This window comes from Cuculus canorus, chromosome 1, assembly GCF_017976375.1.
Source record: "Cuculus canorus isolate bCucCan1 chromosome 1, bCucCan1.pri, whole genome shotgun sequence".
Taxonomy (NCBI): domain Eukaryota; kingdom Metazoa; phylum Chordata; class Aves; order Cuculiformes; family Cuculidae; genus Cuculus; species Cuculus canorus.
In genome coordinates, this window is record NC_071401.1 from 118,142,259 (window position 1) to 118,162,982 (window position 20,724).

Consider the following 20,724-nt stretch of genomic DNA (forward strand, 5'->3'; position numbering starts at 1 on the left):
CCTTTTCTAGTCTTGTGTATTTTCTGCTTAAACTCTGGGAATGGTGCTTTTGCCTAATAAATACTCCAGTAATAAGCACGCAATTAAAATGTACGTGCAGCAAAATTTGCATATATTCTTCTACAGTATGATATTACAGCAATCTTGTAATTTTTCCTTTTCTAGGTAATAGGTGTTAGTAAGGCATTTGGGACTTTTACATGGAGACTGGACTGGGTTTTATGTGCATTTTTCTGTGTGTTTGGTTTGATATATTTTTTTCCTTCCTTCCTTCATCTGCAAGATTTGTTTGAGTGAGGAGGGTGATTTATTGTGAAGAAGTATCAGCAAACTTAGGAGAAACATCTATTTTTATAGTGATCCTGTGGACCATAGTGCCATAAGTCTTCAGTTCCAGTGCTATTGCTTGTTTTGAGGTATAATGAGACAGATCTGTAATTATATTTGGTGAATGCACTGTTACAGATCTGAGATTGTGTTTTATTTGCTCTGAAGTAACAAAGAGATGTCATGCAACTTGAGGTGTAGTTTATCAAAATCATCTTTCATTTTTCACTGCTTAGCTTAATTATAGGGAGGTTTTGGAAAGATTAGGTATTTCTGCCTGTGATGCTGTACTTGGCACCCACTGTGCAGCATTCCAGAAAGAAGAAATACATTGCCTGCCAGATGTAATACTGTGTAGAGGAGGGGAAACCTGGGGCTTTTCTTAGAATAAATTTCAAATACCGGTGTTCTAAAATGATGAAAAATTCTGTTACAGCTGTATTTGTAGCAAATCTCGAGTTTGTATTATCATGGCAACTTTTCAGCTGAAGATATTATACCTGCTTTTGAATGCAGAGATTGGAGATGGATTTGAAAAACAGTAACAAAACCTCTGCTTTTTTCTCATTAGATCCTTCAGATGATGAAGCTATTGAGAAAGCAAGTGATAACAGGACAGCAGCACGTCAAGATTCAGATTCCAAACCTCCTGCGGCAAAGAAAAGAAAGCAGGTTTGTAAATTTAGCAGTTGTCTAGGGCAGAGACAGGGCAGAGGATAATACTTAGGGAATCGTTGTCCGTTTTCATTCAGTAAAGGGACAGTTTTATTTATTCTTTATCTGATCTGTTCATGTAATAAGATTGTTTTGTTAAATTATTTTGCCTTATTTAGAAGTGATTGCATTCCAGTACATTTCAATAATAGCTTTACTCTTGTTTTATGTGAGTTGAGACTGCCAGGCTGGTCTCCTACAAAGTGACTGTCTAATGATAAAAGCCCAGATGATTCTACCAAGCGTCCTCCCCTAGAATTTTTTGCCTTTCCCACACAAGGTCTTGAAACCTGTATTTAAATGTACATTGCCTCTATGTGAGCATTTCCGCACTATAAGGTTCAAGCGAAGAAGAACTTAGCTGTACATGGATTTATGTTTTCATAGCCTTTCATGGCTAAGAGGTTCCTTTAAAACCATTAGGAAGTGTGGTGTTCAGCATTACATAGAGTATGGCAAGGAAAAGGCAGCAACATCTTTGACAGCACCACCTCAGCTCGAGCAAAGAAGAGTCCTCTAAAGGTCAGTTGATTTCAAGAAGTCTCTTGTTTGAAGGTAAATTTCTTCTGACTTCCTGATAATATATAGGAGAATTGGCTGAATTGCTGTCAAAGGACTAAAATGACATTGGAAGCTATCTTTCCTTGAGGGTATGGATATTGATTTTTACCCCTTGGTCAATAGTAAAGTCACTGTGTGATGCCTGGGCAGTTGCCCAAGTGAAATCCATTTGCAGGGATGTTCTTTTTTGTAACAGAAAAGTATAAACAACACAGCAAGAATTACTACACTTTTGGGTGTCTTTCCAAGGAGATGAAAGATGAAGAGAGCCAAATATCTGACCGGGTTCCGCATTTTGATTGGGAAAGAGAGAGACGATCAATACAGGAGAAACCTGTATTGCGTTTGTACATGCTTTACAAGTATGTCAAATGCTGAGGACTTCAGCTTGGTGAGGATGTTTATGGAGCGACTTTTTATCACAGTTATATTCACTTAACCATTTAGAACTAAAGACAGTTTGTTTTGGAGGATTGGCTTTGCCCTTTCCATAAGAACTTTAGAAATTTTAACTAATGCAGGTTATCCTGCCGAGGTGGACTGGGACTGCTCTACTGTAGCAGAATATATGCCACAGCTCTTCCTGTCATATAAAGAATATCAGTCTGCATTTTGGAATCAGGGTAATTTGATGTTTATCCACAAAACTCCAGAAGGCAATGCTTTATGGGAGCTCAGAGTCATCAATGTGTTATTGCGTGTCTTCTAGAGCAAACCATTTGCAAAATCAGATGTATTTACAGAAAGCTAGTAGTTTTGTAGTTCTGGTACACATACCATAACCCATTTTACTCACCCCTACCTTATTCACAGGTTGGAAACTATTCTGTAGTGGACTTGACACCTTGAAACCAGTCAAGAGACAACCAAACAGAATTATGAACATTTATGTTTCTAGTCTACAGGTTGTCCTCAGGCTTACAAGTAAATGAATCATTTGCCTCCAATCTGAGTGGCACATTGATGTGTTTACTTTGCCACAAACTCTGAAAGCCAGAATATATGACTGACCTAGAATGGAAACTTTCACACACGCAAAAGAATGTTTTCACTCTATATTTGAATTTCCAGTAACTTGTCAACATGTGAAGAAAAAAAAATTGTTGGATATATAATATAGGAAATATTTTATGTTCTGTCTGTGATTAACAAACAAGGAATTGACATTTTAAAATTCGTAAGTTCATAAATTTTAAAAGTTCATAAATCAGTCATCTCAGCACAGATTTCCTGGGTTTTGCTTTTTAAGAACTTCCATGTGAAAATAGCTTAAAAACAGGGAGTACACGAGCACCATGTCAAAAGCCAGTGGGCTGTCTGCTATGTGTCTTGCAGACGAAAACCATGCAAATGACCTATTCTGAAGGGTGGCATGTAAAGAGCCATGAATAGGTAGGCAAATAACATTTGGACAAGGGTCAAGAAGTTCAGTTTCATAGATGCCTAGATATTTTAGACTGCAGATCATCAAAGACCTGTAAGTTCACAGCCATTCACCGCCATGAAGTTTTGCATTTTCTTGTGGAATTATTTTTAATGTCTAAATAAGGTGGACTTTATTATTGCTGGGCTAATAGTATTCTGTGCGTAAATATACATATGCTGTTGTGAAGGAGATAATTTTGAATCTTAACATGCTTCTCTGAGGAAGTAAGGCTTTGACAACAAGCCTGCTGTGTACTTCTGTTGCTGTTGAGGGAAAGGATTACATACTGCCTTCAAAAAAGAAGCCATGGCATTTGGTTGTATTTTGAAACATCTGAATGAAGTGTTGTTACTGACAAGATTTTGTTTCTGTTATAGAAAATTTTTGAGCTCTGTGGTATGGTTTTATTCCTTTCTCATGCAGATACCAGTTGGGAGTGTTTCGCAGATTTATGTAAACCAGTTCACAATATATATGAAGAGAGAAGTGGACCTGAAGTGAATCAGTGGCATATTTCAATATGATGAAAGAGCAGTAATGCTTTCTGTGATAGAGAACCATCATATTCTACTGCAGGAAATGTATTCAGGTTGGCCTGAATTTCTGGCATTTGGATTGCTTGACAGTATCCATTGACTGAATCAATCCAAAGGCTTCTTTTCTGCATAAAATATGATCCTGAAGTTGGAATTTATGATTAAAACACCTGGAAAGTGGGCTTTGAGTATGTATGGAGAGGTGTGATTGCATAAGGGTAGAGGAGGAACTGAAGGCAGAGAATAGCTCTGTTTCAGTCTCAGTATCTGGGAATGCTAGTGGTAGGGATAGGAATGGAGAAATGTATGGTGGTGCTTTGAAAGTATTTGAACTGGAGTCAAGACAGAGATTTTTTAAAAAGACACAAACCAAACAATAAAACCAAAAAGTTCATGCTAACCCTGGAATGATTTTGTTAGCTGCAGTGCATTTCTATTTACAGTCATTCCCTTGATTTCTACTGAAGATAATATCTGTTTATACCTGAGAAAATCACAGGGACAAATCTCTGTTAAGGCAAGGTACAATCCCTACCACAACTTCTCATGAGTGGGTATTGATCCAGGCTGCATTATATTCCAGTCCTGGCTGTAGAGCAGTTTGCTACCCTATTGCCGGCTTCCAGGCAGATCTTCTCTGGTAGTTCATAAGTATCAGTTCAAACCTTAACCGGGTTCAGGGGCACTTAAGTGTAGTGGCTGTGGTCTCATCACAACACAGAAAGCAGCAGCGAGCAGTAGGTCATATGTTTGTGTTGAACGTGGTGTTATGATGCTTTTCATAGCTAAATTACTTAGGGCAGTGAAGAGAAAAAGGGAAATTCAGGCATAATATGAACAGTTTAACTCAAACAATATGAACGATTTGATTCCACAAAATGCTTCTGATAGGGAGAGCGGGCTTGGAAAGGCACAAATGTGCTGAGCAGGGTCATAAAGTACCAGTTGCCATGAAGTGTCCTCCTGTTAAGGGTGAGACAGTGCAAGGAGGGCTCAGAAAGGCTCAGATATGCTAAGTTTCTGTTAGCTTTTCTTTGGCCCTCTTGGTCCTGCTGAGGCCACCTTCACAAGGGAATGAAAGAGCATCTTCTCCGGCTTTCAGCTGGTCTCTGTTTCCTGCTGATACTTTTCTTCCAGGCTTTCCCCAGGGAGCAGTGCTGGGTTTGCTGTTCCTGAGCTTTTAATGTTCCATGTGATGAGACTTCTCCATATTTTCTCATAGGAGCCTATTTTCCTAGCCAAATGCATCCTGCTATCAAGGAGCTCCTGCAGCTCAGCCTGTTTTCCCATTGCTCTTCATTAAGTCACTTACTAAGCTCTAAAACCCATCTGCGTAGATTAATTTGCATTTCTATGAAGTGAAAGTCTCTAAGAAGGCAAGAGAAAAGAGAATTGCTGTGCTCAAAACAAGGGAAACCTGTGCCTCGCTTTCTCTGTTTTGAGCAATTTTAGGTGTCTAAGGATAAATCCTAAGCCTAGCTTATGTGAACAGGGACTCTGTTACAAATGGGCCGATTCAGTCTGCTCACTCAGGCACAGAAGAGGGTTAATAATAGCAACACGTGTTGGATGAAGATTATTCTGAAATGCACCATGTGTTTTTCTTGTGTGTATTTGACCCTGTCTGCTATGAGGAGACAAAGCAAGAATGGGGCAGAACAAATTTGAAACAGTTTTCCTAAATTTTGCATTACAAATGTCAAAGGAAATCCAGAGTATGATTGTTTCCAATTATTCTCGCCCACTTCCATGGCATCTTTCACCGTCTGGATGCTCACCTTAGCCCCAATTATTTTAGAGCACCGTTGGCAAAGTTTAGAAAAACAATCATGCACGGTAATTTCCATGATATCCTTTTAATTTTTTAAAACCCGCTTTCCACCCTTTCATGGAAGTGTGACTACAACCTATTTATTTCAACTTCCTTTTCTTTTATTTCCCTCTTGATTACAACCACAGAGATCTCAGTTCCAAATTACTCCAGATATATGTAGTTCTACACAAGAGGATGCTTGTGTTAGAGGGTTTCCCCCTAACCCAGCATTACAATTTCTATATACCCTCTTCCCTGCCTGTGTTAACTCTTTTTTTTCCTCCCAGGTGATTACAGATATGATACTGAATCTTTTTCCTTACTCTTTTGGTAATGTGTGCTTTGCAGCCTACGGAGTGCTTTTTAAGTCAGCCTGAAGAAAAACAAGAGACCACTGTAAAGGCAAAGAAGAGAAAGAAGGTATGAATGTTTTAGAGTGTGTTTGCAGACTGGGCAATGGTTGTACTTGCTATTATAAGATTCAAAATTGGGACAGCTCTGTGATGATGAGAAATAATATGGTCATAATGTTGCAGCCTCTTTTAGAGAAGAATAGAAATTCCTACTTTCTTGACTTCACTCAAAATACCCATTCCCAACCTGAACTGTGGCATTGTGTCTATACTCTGCTCGAGGGCTGTACATGTCTACAGCCCACTTGCAAGCGTTGCACTTCAGGAAGATAGAACTGCATCAAAGAAAGGAGTAATTTCAGTTGCTGCAGAATCTGCCCCATTCCAGCAGTGTGGTAAGGCTCCAGCTGCTGTAATTTCTTTTGAGCCAAGAGTTGCCCTTGTTCACTCTTCTCCTCTTAGCATAAGTATATAAATAAATACTCTTTATTGTCCCTCTGGCCATGCTTCATACCCTCAACAACAAATGCACTCTGCAGCCTAGATGGAAATTATATGGCACCAGGCAAATTAATTGTCTTCCAGGACAGACTGTAAATAGTTGGCTCCTTCACAAGGCTGAGAGGTGGCCTTTTTATATTATGTCAGGCCTCTTAATCATCTAGGGTATGGGAAGAGGGAAGAGTGGGATTTAGCTTTAAACGCAGCTCTGGCAGAAGTGACTGGGGTACTTGTTCCACTACTGACAGAGCAAAAGCATCCCATGAGAAGAGACTGGTGAACCAGACCTAACAAAAAGACCTCAGTTCTCCAGCAAACAATAGGAGCTAAGTTAACACCTTTGGTTTCAGTGGGGCTAGGCCACTAAGTTGACATACACAGCCTGTCAAAAAATCCATCAGGAAATATTTATCAGGTTGATCTATGAATTCCAAAGTGCTCTCTCCAAAACTAAGAAAAAGGAGAGGGAAAGACCCCATTGTTTTTAAGCATCTGGAATGAATTGGCAGAAAAATAATAAAACTTCCTGTATGAGGAACATTTCCTCACAGCCCTCCTTGAAGGAAGAGAGTTTGCTCAGGTGTCCTTACTTTTGCTCTTGCGGAATTTCTCATTAGTATCAGGCTTCTCCTCTCCAGAGTGCCATAATTTTCCTGGAGGAACCAAGTGGCCCAGTGAATGACGTAATGGTCCTGTGAAACAGTGCCTTATGCTGAATTACCACATAAAATGAGCCGGATAGTTCTGTCTTTCCGTCTGCTAAATCAGAGGTTCCCAAATGTAGGTCACCTAAAAGACAGGTTGCTGGAGAAGAGCATTTGTAGTTGATAGGAATAATAACAAAGAGGTCCAGTTGTGAGCCTCATGCAAAGGCTGTGTGTGCTGCAGATGGCCTCTGATCATTCTTTGGGAAGACAGTTGTTATAATAGCAGAAAAATGCAACAGTGCCAAATGGGGGTGAATCTTGGGAAAAGGAATGCTACAGATCCAGGCAGTGCAAAAACCTGCCAAAAGACAGGCATCCACTGGAAAGTCTTCCAGGGACTGGAGAGGGCTTTGCACCAGGCCGAAGGTAGACTGAGAGGAGGGCATAAGCACTTTATCTCCAGCTATACCATGGTCAAAGATTCAGTTGGAGTCTTGCAAACGCACAGCTGGATTTTAGCAGAGGTAGAACAGGCAGTGGCCAAAGTGGCAGACAGCAGAGAGAGGCAGCTGCCTACTTTGCCTTTGCTCTAGGCTGCTCACGACTTCAGCAGCCTCCAAATGGCTCTTCCCTGTTCAGTCTTCTGTCCCTTGTGATGCCACTGTAGGAGTTTTTGGGGTGTACTGGGCAAGAGGGAGAGAAGGAGGGATGGGGAATGGAAAAGGAGGAAGTAGGTGTTGGGATGGAGTAGGGGAAAGATATGTCCCCTACATTAAAATCCATGCTATAGCTCTCTTCAAAATTTCCATTGATCTTTACTGTCCTAGACCTTGGCTTGCTGAACTTGCACTGAAAGTAGCCACTACCCCTCTAAAGCTGCTAAAAACACTTCCAGGCCCACCTCATCTCTCTCTCTCTCACGTCTCGTTTTCACTTCTGGGCTCGTGCTGCCGTGCATCCTCATGACGGCAAGTTCAGTTTAGGTTATGCAGCTGAGAAACCTTGAGCTGGCCTTTCACAAGGTAATCGCTTCTCAGTGGGAACAAGTGGGAAGAGAGGCTTCAAACTCTTGCTATTCTCTCCATGCTGCCTCTCTCCTTGAAAATATGCTGTTTTCTTACATGCTGGCAGATCATTCCGATAATGGGAACTCTGAGCTATTCTATCGTGATTGCTTATGGGAAAAAAATGAGCAGCACTTCAGTGAAAATTCAGACCTGGTATTTGCTAATGTTCCTAAAGTGTGAAACATAATCATTATGAACTCATGTCCAGGCTCTAAAAATTAGTAGTTTTGTTTAAAATATTATACATTTTGCAATAACAAAGCAGCTACTGAACTCTTTCTGCTCGACTTCTGGGTTTGTGAGCTTTTAACTCATTTTCAACACACTTTGTGGTATTCTGTGGATATAGCTTTCCTTGCAAAACAGATAGGTAGGTACCCTGTTTTAATCAAAATATAACAAAGACTTATATAACCACTTCATTCCTCTTGTGCTCTAAGAATAATAAAATAAACGAAATTATGACTAAATGCTGAATTTTCAATTTTACAACAGCAAATCTCACAAACCCAGCTTTCAGTTATGGTTTTGCTATAGCAGCATTTCAGGTGAGTGTACAAGACTTTTTGTCTTTGAGCTCACGGACCAGCTCATCAAGGTACCCAAACTTGTGTCTGAATTCTGCATTCCACTACAGACAATGGGAATCTTGTCCTTTTCTAAGGTGTTCTTCTGATTAAATTGTCATTAAGTCAATGTAACTGTATAAAGCTTTACAGTGCTGTTAGCGAATCAGAAATTACAGAAATGCCATACTTAACCATTTTATTTGGGCTTTTAGAAGAAAATTTCTGATATTCTGGAAAAATCTGCTCCAAAACCTGGTGTTCCTGCGGATCTACAAAATCTGCTCAGACAACATTTTGGTGAAAACCGTTCAGTGATTGAATTAGAGGAACTGAAGCTGTCAGGTAACTTATCCTGTATTTAATAGATAAATAATGTTTTTTTCATGATACTGTTGAGTCCTTTTTCTGCAGAAGAAAGATGTGGGAGTCAGGTCTTCAATTATATTTTTTATGGAAATATTTTCCTTATGATACCATACACTAGTTTTTAATGTTTAAGTAGAGATGTTAGTTTCTTTGGAATAAATGTGAAGTTTCTTGGAGTTACAGAAATGAACAGAAACATCATTTAAATGTGTCCTTTAACTGTAAAGTGTTCATTTCAGGAGCTCACTTTTCTAGTAGAAATGATACAGTTTGTAATAATAGCTTCCAAGGTGCTGACTGAGAAAGTGGAATCTATTTTGTTTCTGGGATTATCTGAGTTGATCCAGGTGCATAATAGGAGGGCTGATAGGAGTAGACAAAGAAATAATGAGATCCCATTCTGGTGTTGTTACGAGATGTTGAAAGCAATGTTTTTCAGAGGGTGGCATGAAATGAGGTAGTAGCTTTGATCCAAGTGTAAAGTGACCAAGTGTTAACCATAGCAAGGACCCTCTTGGTTTCCTATATTCTGTCTCCAGTTGAAAGCCAGTGATAGAAACAGCAAAACAGGACAGAGCAGGGTTAGCTTCTATCAACTGTAGGTTGCATTAGAGATGAAGGCAACATTTAACTTCTCTGCATCTTACTCTGCAGATAAAGAGGCACTGTTATTTTACAGGCACTGTCCGTTATTTGTTGGTAGTGCTTTTGAAGGGTAAATGACCTGGTAACTAGCTACGTACACCTTTGATACTTCTTGAACTCTTAGTGACTTGTGCCCAATATAAGTATCTTTTAGCCCAGCACTGGTTTCTCTTTTTTGACGTTGAAGCCTATCTTTCAAGATAAATATACTCCTCCTTAATATCCATGAGTCTAGGTTGATCCTTCTTTGTTTCGGTGGGGCAAGTTCAGCTTTCTTGTTGAATCAAGAAAACATGACATGAAGAAGTCCCATATAGGTTGCTTTGAAAAGCTTGTGTTAAGTATTTTTAGATGTTTAGGGGTTTTAGCAAATTACAAATTGCTTTGATTTTTTTCTTATCGAAAGAGCCCTTTGGGCTACTGCAGTGACCAGTTTCCATATGGATTTACTCTTGAGTTGGATGGAGATATTTTTTCTTTCTTTTTATGCTGGGAATTGAAGACTTAGAGTGCCAAGGAGTTTACAAGTCAAAGCACTGAGCAAACAACAAGCAAATAACAAAAATTGGAGTTGTGTGTTTTTATTAACTAACGTGGTGCAGAAGGTCAGATTTGAGTCTCTTGCTGCAGTCTGGAGCTGTGTGTTTTTCTGCCCTTTCTGAAACTTTCATTTAAAATTATTGTTAATACTCCAGTGTTGCTGGAGCATTGGTGAAATGTCGACGACTGAAGCTCATATCCTTTAGAAACCATCTTTTTAATTGTTCAGTCATTAATGAAACTTAACATATTCAGAAGAGCAAAACAACAACAAAGATATTTTGCCAGTGGGAGGAAAGGACCGTGGTGGTGTGAAGAGCTCTCCTATTACCACCAAATACTTATGGTAGGGCAGCCCCTGCCCTTTCCCACTAGCATCAAGTGCATCTTTTAAACATGATATGAAAAGTAAGTCAGCTGCTGATCCTTCAGTTGTGCACATTCCTTCCCTTTGAAGCTCAAGTCACAATAAATGTCAATCTCTGGATTTCATAAGAGGGATCAGTGCAAAATAAGAGTTTTTAGCAAGACAACACCCATTAAATTGAGTGGCTTTGCTCAAGAAACTATACTGACAGGACATCAACCAACTATCAGCTACAAACCAAGTTTGTCACACTGTCTGTTCTAATGGAAATCATGGGTTGGTGCTACCAGCGTTAGCACAACCTGCCATCCGTGTGACCATGAAGAACATCTGTATGGAAACCTCCTTAATTTAGCTAAAATATATCAGCAAACATCTCTTTCCATAAACAGGCACACTGAGGTGCTGTGCTTCATGCAGAATGATAACAAATACATGGTCTCTGGAGTCAGCTCTGCAGGAGCTTATTGTTCCATCAGGCAAAGGACCCTCAACAATAAAGTTCTCACACCATCTAATTTTAATCTCTATTTTGAGAATTTAGACTTTCTGTATAGAAACTGGAGAAAGAAAAGATCTTCCAAAGAACCTGTTAGAACTTTGCCTTTCTTCATTGCTTCTATATGAAGCTTAAATTGCATATCTGCCACAGAACGCTTTTAAGACTTTACGGTGAAAGCACTGATCAGTTAAAAGATAAGCAGTCAGCGGGAAATGGAGGAAGAGAAAGGCATTGAAATGCAGTGTGGGTGTTACTGTTGGGGTTGATAAAATTAGGTAGATTACTGCAATATAAAAGGCCATGAAGAGGAACAAATGTATTGACAGGTAAATTATTGGTAGGTTCTTCGAATTTACATAGTATGAATTGTTCGGGTGATCTACAAATGTATTCCATGGTAGGTTGATTGTTGGAACCCTCTAGCAGGTTGACTGTGAGCTTTTGGCTAAGACCTTTGATTGATTGTAGCAAAGACACATGAAAACTTTTTTTAAAGTATACAATCACACCTATGCAGCTCTTTAAAGAGGGCTTATCATGGAGGGGGAAAAGAAGGGAACTGCAATTGAGTTGAGAGGTGTTACCTTCATTGATTTATACAATATAAAACTTCTTGTACATCAGGCATACGTTAATCTGTGTTTCACAAATGGTAATTTATGATGGATTTTAACACAGTTCTGATTTTGTCAGTATAACTAATTGTTATGCTGCAAATGCATATCATCCTTTTGCTGTTAAAAATACATCAATAAAAATATTTTTTCCTTTCATGTTTTCAGATTCCTGTTTTTTGCCAGCCAATGATCTCACCCACAGTTTTTCTTCATACCTGAAGGAAAGTAAGTCAAAATGTTGGATGAGATGAAAGTTATATGCAAAACATTGTTAATGCAACATTATTGCCATTTTTGCCTGCACTTCCAATTTTTTTTTAATTAATGAAATATTAAAACTTTAAGGGGTTTGGTTTTTTTCCTTCATGACAATTCTTGCTTTTCTGGATCTTTTTTATTATCTCACTTCTTTTGTATCAAAATGTTTTAGACTTTCTTTGAATTGCTAGGGATTATTTGTCAGTAATTTATTGTGGCTTCATAAGTAGTTGTATGTATTATCTCACAGTAGAAATCCTGCAGCTCTCTGCTGACATGAACCAAAAGAATTTTTATTCCCTTATGTGAATTTATATAGAACTTCTGGTCTGGTAAATGTATCTCTTCAATTGTTTTTCTCTGATACAAATTGCCGTATGTGGCAAATGAAGACAATGTCACCTTACAAACTGTTGATTTTTAATGCTTATCTAATTTGTTCAGTTATGTGATATTTCTGTATTTTATTTATTTTGGGCATTTCATTTTCCTATTTCTCAGTCAGGACTAAATGTAAAAGTGTTGCCAAAGATCCAGACCTCATAGGAGTCAGCATGTGTGTTCTCGCTGCTGGCTACCATTCATCCCATACTCTTATAATTTAAAATTGTGGCATGCAGTACTTTCTCTGTGTGTATATGTGGGCTTTTTCATTGCAGTCTGTCCTAAGTGGGCCAAACTCCGTAAAAACCACAAGGAGAAGAAGTCAGTGGTGATGCTGGTTATCTGCAGTTCTGCCCTTCGTTCCTTGGAACTCATCAAGTATGTCGATAGCAAATGTTATGCTGAAGTTGGCAGTCAGTCAGAGGTTTTGTCTTGGAACCACAGGCATAAAGGCAAAACTGGGACACTGTTCTCTGCAAGCCAACAAATTCACTGACTCAAACTGATGCAATATCCCTTGCTTCTTTAAACTGTGGGAGTGTGGTGTTTGGTTTTACACTGAAGTAACGCTTAGTACTTCAGTTGCATGGAAGTGTTATTTTTGTTCAAAACCAAAAATAAGGTGTAACTAGTTTTGAGGAAACATGCATCCTGTTATACCTTAGAATGGAGTAAACCCATAAAGCTTTATGATCCACCACTAGAAATTGGGACTTTGCACCAGAGGCAACAAGGACATGACATTCCAGGCCCTCAAGTACCAACACGTGTGTCTGGCATGAGTGCCTCAAAGTCTGTATCCATGTTCTTAGCTGGCTCAGACTGGCAGGAGATGATGATTTTCAGTGTCCCTTTTTTTTCTAATCCCCTCTCCTCCCCATTCTCATTCCAGAAGTCTTGATGACTTTGGTGGATTAATGAGTACTTCACAAATTCCATGGTTGTCTCTTGAGTCCTGACTCCATTTGCTGTGATTATCTGTCAGTGCAACATGAGGTGAAGAGATGGGAAGTTTGACTAAGTGCCACAGAAAGAAGCATAAATATGTCAGATGTGCCTGCAGCTCCAGCATGCAGATGTTACTATCTGACCCTTAGGTGGTTTATATGTATACTTGTTTGTAGACCTTTGCACAAAAGCTTTGTGCAAAAGAAAGTTGAAAATTTGTCACACTGCAAAACACATGCAGAGAAAGCTATCTTGAAGGACATTCAGTAAATATTGAATATGTCGTCTCCTGCCTGACTAATGCAGAACATAGAGTTATTACTGTGTGCCAAAATGGGATGTCAGAAAAACAAGTCAGGTTTTCCAACAAATGAGTTTCGGTAAACTGAAATTTGGGCATTCTCTGCAGTAAAGACTATGGCAGCTTAGGTTTTCCTAGCAGCCATGATGCAGCAAGACTGTAAAATGTAAACTGGTCCATACACAGTTCTTTCCTTCTGTGCTTGTACACACATTTGTTCATGCCTATATCTCAGTTACTGAGATAGTTTTGTATTAGAATTTGGTGATTTGTCACCTTTGAACTAAGCTGTGAAAGCACAGGCCACAATTATTAAATATTGTCTGAAAAGCTATCTAAACAATATTGCCCCCTACTGATATCTGCTATTGTGTTTGCACAGTTGTTGAGCGCTGTTGATCAAGTAGCAAACAAGAATGTACATAGTGTTCAAAGTACAAGCAGGGGTCACTGGGGGACTGTGTATCTCAAGCATACTGAGAAATGCCAGTTACTTTTGCTTTCCTCCTGTGTGGTCTTACTCCCAGCCCTGATGCTTGCATTTCCTTTTCCAATTTTTTTTATTGCTAGGTCAATGACAGCATTTAAAGGAGACTGCAGAGTTCTCAAGTTGTTTGCAAAGCACATAAAGGTAAGACAGCAGCTAGGGAAATTTGATAGAACAACTAAACGACTAACTAGAGTCATAGCATTTTCTTTTAAAGCATTTACCTTTCATATGGTGTTCATACAATGTTCCTTTCTCTAGGTAATGCTTACTTTGGTAACCCTTTGTTTGAGTTTGGGCAATCTAGCCTAACACCATCTCCAGCAGCTCTAGTGCAGTCCTACGTAGAATGTAGATTCTAATGCTTGTGCTATACTTTAAAGAAGTTCCACGTTGCTGTAAGGTGTTCATTCATATGGCTTTTGCCTGTTTAAATAGAAGGCTCACAGACATAGGTTTGTTGAAGCAAACTGTACTAGCACCCACATTTGCGTACTGGCGGTTGGATGCCTGCATACCCAATATCCATACCTGTTGGAGAGCACAAATTATGGGGACGTTGGAAGTAATGGATGGACATTTGACCTTTGATATAAATACTGTCAGACACACAATGTCACTTGCTCTATTTCACCCTTTTCCAGTATCGTCAACTTGAAGGATTTTATAGCTAATTCAATTTTGTCAATTTTCCAGATATTTCCAGACAAATTATTTAAATGCTGAAAGAGGCATACTGTTCTCACGTCCAAAAATAGTTGCTGCAGTAGCAGATTTTCAAAGTTGAAAATGACTGAACTTGAAGAGAAGTGTGATGCCCAGCTGGCTGTTACATTTCTTAAACTTTCTCCTAAGCATATCAGTTTGAGAGTTTGAAAGATGAATAGCATTTGTTACTCAGTAGTGTTCTGGAAAGAGATACTATACAATCTTGAATTTATGTCCATCTCTTTGAGAAGAAATTTTAAAAAAATCGTGGCTTTACTGTGATTTTCTTTCTCTGTCCAAATCAGATAAAAGAACAGATTGATATGTTGGAGAAAGGTGTATTCCACATCGGGGTTGGAACTCCTGGGAGAGTAAAAGCGCTAGTGGAGCAAGGTAGGAGAACAAGGACTGTTTGTTTTCTTCATAGGTATCTTATGCTTGGTCTCATGAGAAACGAGACTTCAGTTATTGAAGTGCTTAGGTTGACATGAATCTGAGGATCTGGGTACTAAACTGTACAATTCCTTTTCTCCATTTCTACTACATCAGTCAAAATGAGGTCAAGATTCTAGTAGTTGATTTTATGATCACTTTAAGCTGGCATAAATCAATATTACCAGAGAAAGGTGATACTTCCTCCTCCCCAGTCACTGCCTATTTATTCCCCTTCCTGCTTCTTTTGCTAGCCCAAGAGTCTGTTTGGCAGCTCAGTGAACTGATCCCTGTTAGAACTGATCCCAATTAAAACAAAACCAGTATGTGCACAAAATCAGGTAATGAGTAGACAGAGATGGGGGATTTCCTCTTTTGTCAGAAATACTGATTTATGCTGACTTGAAAGAGATTGCAAAACCATGGTGTAAGATTTAAAGCTCTAGGAAACTAAACACTGAAAGTAAATCAAAAGGAAATAATGGCAAAAGTCCGTGTAACCTTTTGTGAGGGCTGGATGAAAGATCTGCTTGCTGATCTGATTTTATTTCTGATTTGCCTGTAATGAAATTAAGTATTCTGTATAAATCTCCGTTTATTTTGCTGATTTTTTTAGTAGTCTTACTTACTCAGTAAACATTACATACAGAAAAGAAAAACAAAGAACAAGATGATATGGTGATTCTTTCTAAACACTGCCTTGCTCTGACTGTGATTTCTTGCTCAGGGACTGGCTGTGGGTTGGAATCTGCTGCTCCTTCCAAAAGGGTACAGGAATAGCATAATTTTGTCACCTCCTGTGCCCTCCACTGACATTAAGTCATTACTGCTCAGCATGTCAAAACATTGCCATGTTAGGTGGAGGCAGCTTATGTAGGGACACAAGGTGTATTCTCTTGTCTTTAGATCTGGTCCTTTTTTGACACCTAGCGTAGCAGTGGCAGGCCACTACAGAATGGAAAGGAGTCAAAACTCACAGGAAAAATTGTAGGCATCATGAAGAAGGCCAGGGAAAAACAGGAACAGCTGGAGGGCCAGTTCAGAAAGGACCTTTTTCTTCTTTCACCACCATTTATTTGGAGGATAAAGGAAGTCTTTGGCAGCACCACTGACCTGACTCACATTCACACAGCACCCAGTCCTGTAAATTGCTAAACACTGTCAGTTCCCATTAATAGGAGTGTTCAGGCTAGAGTCCTTGTAACTTACCAGCTCTTCATCAGCTGTGGAAATTTCAGCTCCTGTGGTTTCATCGAGAGGAAGCTTTAGGAATTATTTTCTGGCAGGATGTTAGCTCTTGACAAACCTGGCAACAGTAGTTGTTCTGCTTTTGTGTTTATCTTCCAAAAAGCCATGGGATTACGTGGTTAAGGGAGTTTGCAGTGTCAGTGCATTAGTTTTCCAACCAGCAAATGTCATACTTAAGTGTTCAGAGATTAATTTCCGTGGAAACAGACAGCAAAGGATGTAAAACCCAAAAATCATTTTGATAAGTACATGTCATATTATGTTGGTAGTAAAATATATGTTGTCTTTTTAGATGGCCTGTGTTTGAACTCCACAAGATATATGATTCTGGATTGGAACTGGAGAGATCAGAAACTAAGGAGAATGATGGATATTCCTGAGGTACTGTATAAGCACCTGTATATATTATATTCTGTGTATTCATTGCCTCTGATTCTAGTGCCCAGATCTTGGTCAGTAAGGTTTTCTTTCTGCAAGGCTGACTTCAGGGGTCTAGGTGCACAAAGAAGTTGATATTTGACTGGTAGGTCTATACTCTCAGGTCTCAAAATTATTTCCTGAGGGAGATTTTTTTTCCTTTTTTGTTGCAACTCACAGCTGTGACTTCTATGGCTGTGCTGTGAATTTCTCCTGTTTGTGCTCGATGGTTGTTCTGTCTGTTCCCAGGAAGTTCTCTTAGTAAGACGACTTTGTGCAAAAGTTTCCTCAAAAATGAAATACAGCTTTGGAGAAGCATTTATTTGTCTCCATCTGAGAGTAAGGTAACTTCTTGTGAGTGCATCTACAGATAGTTTGCATTGGTTTTTTGGGTTTTTTTTGCTAAGAGGTAGGGTACAAACCATGTAGAACTATTGATCATTTGTAGACTCCTCTTAAAATCATTTTCCATTCTTTTCAATTCTGTAATTCAGCTTTCACGTTTATTGCTGTGACAAAGAATATTTACCATACGCTGTGGGGCATCAGCTGGTATTTAGCCAGCAGAGAGTGGAAAAGACAGGTGCCTCCACCAGACATTTTTAGTAGGATCAGTTTCCTGCACAGTGTTTCCATTCTTTTGCACATTTAAAGCAGGCCAATATGAAGAATCTCCAGAGGAAGAAGGTCTTGTTTTGCATTATAGACACTATGGTGCTTCACAAGTGAAAAAAGTTATCGTTCATTTAATCCTTCTCTGCACTTATCTGTGTATTTGAGTGTGCTGTGTTTTACAGTCCCACATACACAAAGGTGTGTGTTCCCGATAATCTTGAATTAAGCATCAAGGAAAAAAATACATAGCAGAAATGAAGTAGCAAAGGAGCCAACTCTACTTTTTGAGGCAAGGAGTCTCCCTCTTGTGGTAAATACTTGTGGCTTTTTTATATGGTGCTTGCAGTTATCTGTAAGATTTTTAAAGAATGGAGAACGTAATTCACAGCTATATTAGCACAAGGATAATATTCTAAAAGGTACTGGTTGTGTTGGGGTGGATTTTTGAAGTCTACGTACACTAGACTGTAGGTGATCCACCTGACTAAAATGAAAATTGTGTTGCTAATATTTGATTTTGGGCTATTGCAAACCTGAACTACCTTGTTAAGGTAGCATTACATCATTTCTGCATGTCTGTTTAGGAAGATAAGCCAAAAGTTGCAACACTGGCTATATTTTATTAAGGGAAAATCTCAAGGCTGTCTTAACGTCAAAATGTTAAGGCTTTAGTTCAAGTTAAAACCAAGGAAGCATGCTACACCTTCATGTGAGCATGTTACACTTTCATATATAATGTTAGCATAAGGAATAGACATTTATGTGTGATTACAGAACAGTAAATATGCAAAGAGAAATCTTAATGTACACATGACTCGGGTAACACAACATACAGAGAGGTTTTTGACGTCTTGGGCTGTATAAGTGGAGCATCTTGCAGCTATTTGTCCTGCTGCAAGTATCAGGCAAATTCCTGAGTAACAGAAGAATGTCAGTAACAGAAGATACCCAAATAATATTTTTGAGATAAGGCATTTTAACAGAGTAGAAATCAATTGGATTATCTGGCAGCTTGGAGGCTTGACATATGGAATACAGCGTTAGTAACCCGAGGATCTTATTCCCCTGCTTGTATAAAAATTGTCAAATTCATGCTAAGATTAGTAATAAGTTTGCTCAAAGAAGAGAGGGGGTATAGTTCCAATAACACAATTTAGAGAACTGGCAGTTAGGTATACTAATTTTTTACATTCCACGTTAGTTGTGGAGGCAAAATTGTGACTTTAACATCGGAAATGAGGCATACTCGCCCTGATCCAAACCTCACCTTATCAATAATTTCTTTGCACATTTAAGGTACTCTTTTGCCACTTTTCATTGTAATTACACCAGAAAGCAAGAACAGCTGTGAGCACATGTACTTTTTTGTCCAGTCGTGGAAAATCTGTAGCTTCATTTTCTAATAAAGGTGTGCAGTACTCAATGTTTTTGTGCTCACCTAATATTCAGTAGAGGATTATCTACATAGTGATGTATTCTGATAAATATATAAATTTACAAACACATGAACTCTCCCATATGACAGTCCTGTACCCCATCCCCTCCACATAATGGATGGTGCCCTGATGTAATGCACTCTCAGATGCCTAAACATCTCATTAGTCAATGCTCTTGGATTTTTATCTGTTTCTGTCTCACTCCATTCCTCCCAGACAATGGAGAGAAGGAAATAAAAAGAAGGTTCACAAAGAAACCAGCTGTGGAGTAAATGAGTTTATCAGACTCTGCCTTGGCATGCTTGATTTATACTGAAGCATGAAAGGTTTTGATTGTATACTTTATGATCTGACCAAAGGACAAATTTCCTGCTTTGAAATCTTTCTATATAGAGGTTGATGGCAATACAGAGCTATCTCAGCACCTCACATTACTTGTTTGTGAGATTCATATGGAGTATTTTCAACCAAAACCAATATTGTATTGTCTGTAAAGAATACAAAGAGTAAGCCTTGAGTAAGTTTGAAAATAGAGAAAGTTTTAAGTTGCAGGTTTCATGAAAGTAGAAAGGTTTGTAAGAAATGGACTTACTGTAGAAAGACGACTGTTTTCACCCTGATATAGCACATTCAGTGTTGAACAGAGACTGGTGAGACTTTCTCACATCATTTGTCCCTGCGCAGAGTGGAGGCACAGAAGGATATAATCCTGAGAGAAAATTTGCAAATCGGTTATTTGTAAGTGGGAAGAGGAAGCTATAAGGAGACTTACATTCATGCTGAAGAATGCAGTCAATATTTACTCTCAAGTACATTTGTCTCATATTTAGATAAGCAATAAGCTGCAGCGATATCTGTGTTAATAAACCAAAGTACTTTGCATACAGCACATGTAGACTTGACCTTTATGCTTGCTTTCATCCAGGTGTCTCAGACATAGACAACGTTGTGACTGTTGCAGCACAGTACTGCCCTTGGGCTGCTTGGTATCTGTTGATACTCTGGAAAGTCTCGCAGGGATTTTGCATTCCAGGGTGGATCTCTGGCTGTGCCATGCTTTATCATCTCTATTGATGACAGCTTCTAGCCGTGTTAGATGGGGCTGCGCAATCTGTAGTTATACTTTGGGATTGCGGGGCAGGTGTTAGATATTACAAAGTGGAAATATAGTAGAGCTCAGGGTCTTGTATGGGAACCTGTACCTTAATTTCTATTCCAGTAGTGAGGTGCCTGTGTAAATAAATAATGGTGTTTAGCCAATGCATTATCAGTAACTTTTGATACCTTTTTTTCTGTTTGTTTTCTTCAGATAAAGAAAGAAACAATTGACCTACTGGAGATGTGTATTATAAAGCTCTGCAGAGAGGGATCTGTGAAGCTGGGACTCTTTTAATGTTCTACGAACAAGGAAGTTGTTCGCAGCTGCATTTTACTGCTATCCTGTCTGCAATTTGCAAGTGATTAAGATTAATGGGTGATGGAATTCAGAATGTTGACTTTTTAGATGTCTATTAATACAGAAAGAAAGCATATTGCAACTTTTTCTGAGTTGTAATAATAAAACAGATTTTTATTTAGGAGCAATGTGATACTGAAATTAGAGGTACATTGCATTAACCTGCCAGATTTAATACTGTATCCCTTCTAAGACTTTGAAGATGGGCAAACTTGGGTGTGAAAGCCTTTGTACAACCCAATTCTCTGATATTTCTGTCTGCTGTCCCAAAGGAGACCTTTATTTCTCTCATGGGTGATAATCTAGTTCTTGCTTTACAGGATCCTTGAAAGTGTTGCATGAATTTCAGTAATTTGTCAGAAAGGTATTTGTCACCCATCTGTTCTAGAGCTGGCCAAATGCAATTATTTTTTTCTAAAAAAAAAAAAAAAAAAAAAGTCTGTTAAAGTGTATTAAAGTGTGCAAAAAGGAATATTCTTCTCT

The 20,724-nt window shown here is 38.8% G+C and overlaps 1 protein-coding gene across 5 annotated transcripts in view; it reads left to right on the plus strand.

Annotated features, from left to right (window-relative positions):
* The window catches only part of CMSS1 (cms1 ribosomal small subunit homolog), a 239,890-nt gene extending 219,245 nt beyond the window's left edge, over nucleotides 1-20,645 (plus strand). For 3 of the 5 annotated variants that reach the window (XM_054076931.1, XM_054077074.1, XM_054077137.1), the window contains exons 2-10: nucleotides 899-999; nucleotides 5,726-5,797; nucleotides 8,727-8,856; nucleotides 11,717-11,776; nucleotides 12,469-12,571; nucleotides 14,013-14,073; nucleotides 14,943-15,030; nucleotides 16,610-16,698; nucleotides 20,095-20,644. In XM_054076931.1, coding sequence (XP_053932906.1) covers nucleotides 899-999; nucleotides 5,726-5,797; nucleotides 8,727-8,856; nucleotides 11,717-11,776; nucleotides 12,469-12,571; nucleotides 14,013-14,073; nucleotides 14,943-15,030; nucleotides 16,610-16,698; nucleotides 20,095-20,178 — 788 coding nt within the window. In that variant the 3' untranslated portion in view covers nucleotides 20,179-20,644. Of the gene's footprint in view, nucleotides 1-898; nucleotides 1,000-5,725; nucleotides 5,798-8,726; nucleotides 8,857-11,716; nucleotides 11,777-12,468; nucleotides 12,572-14,012; nucleotides 14,074-14,942; nucleotides 15,031-16,609; nucleotides 16,699-20,094 lie in introns of all 5 variants that reach the window. The other 2 variants (XM_054077009.1, XM_009556952.2) reach the window with 1 other exon arrangement.
* The last annotated feature ends 79 nt before the right edge of the window (nucleotides 20,646-20,724 follow it).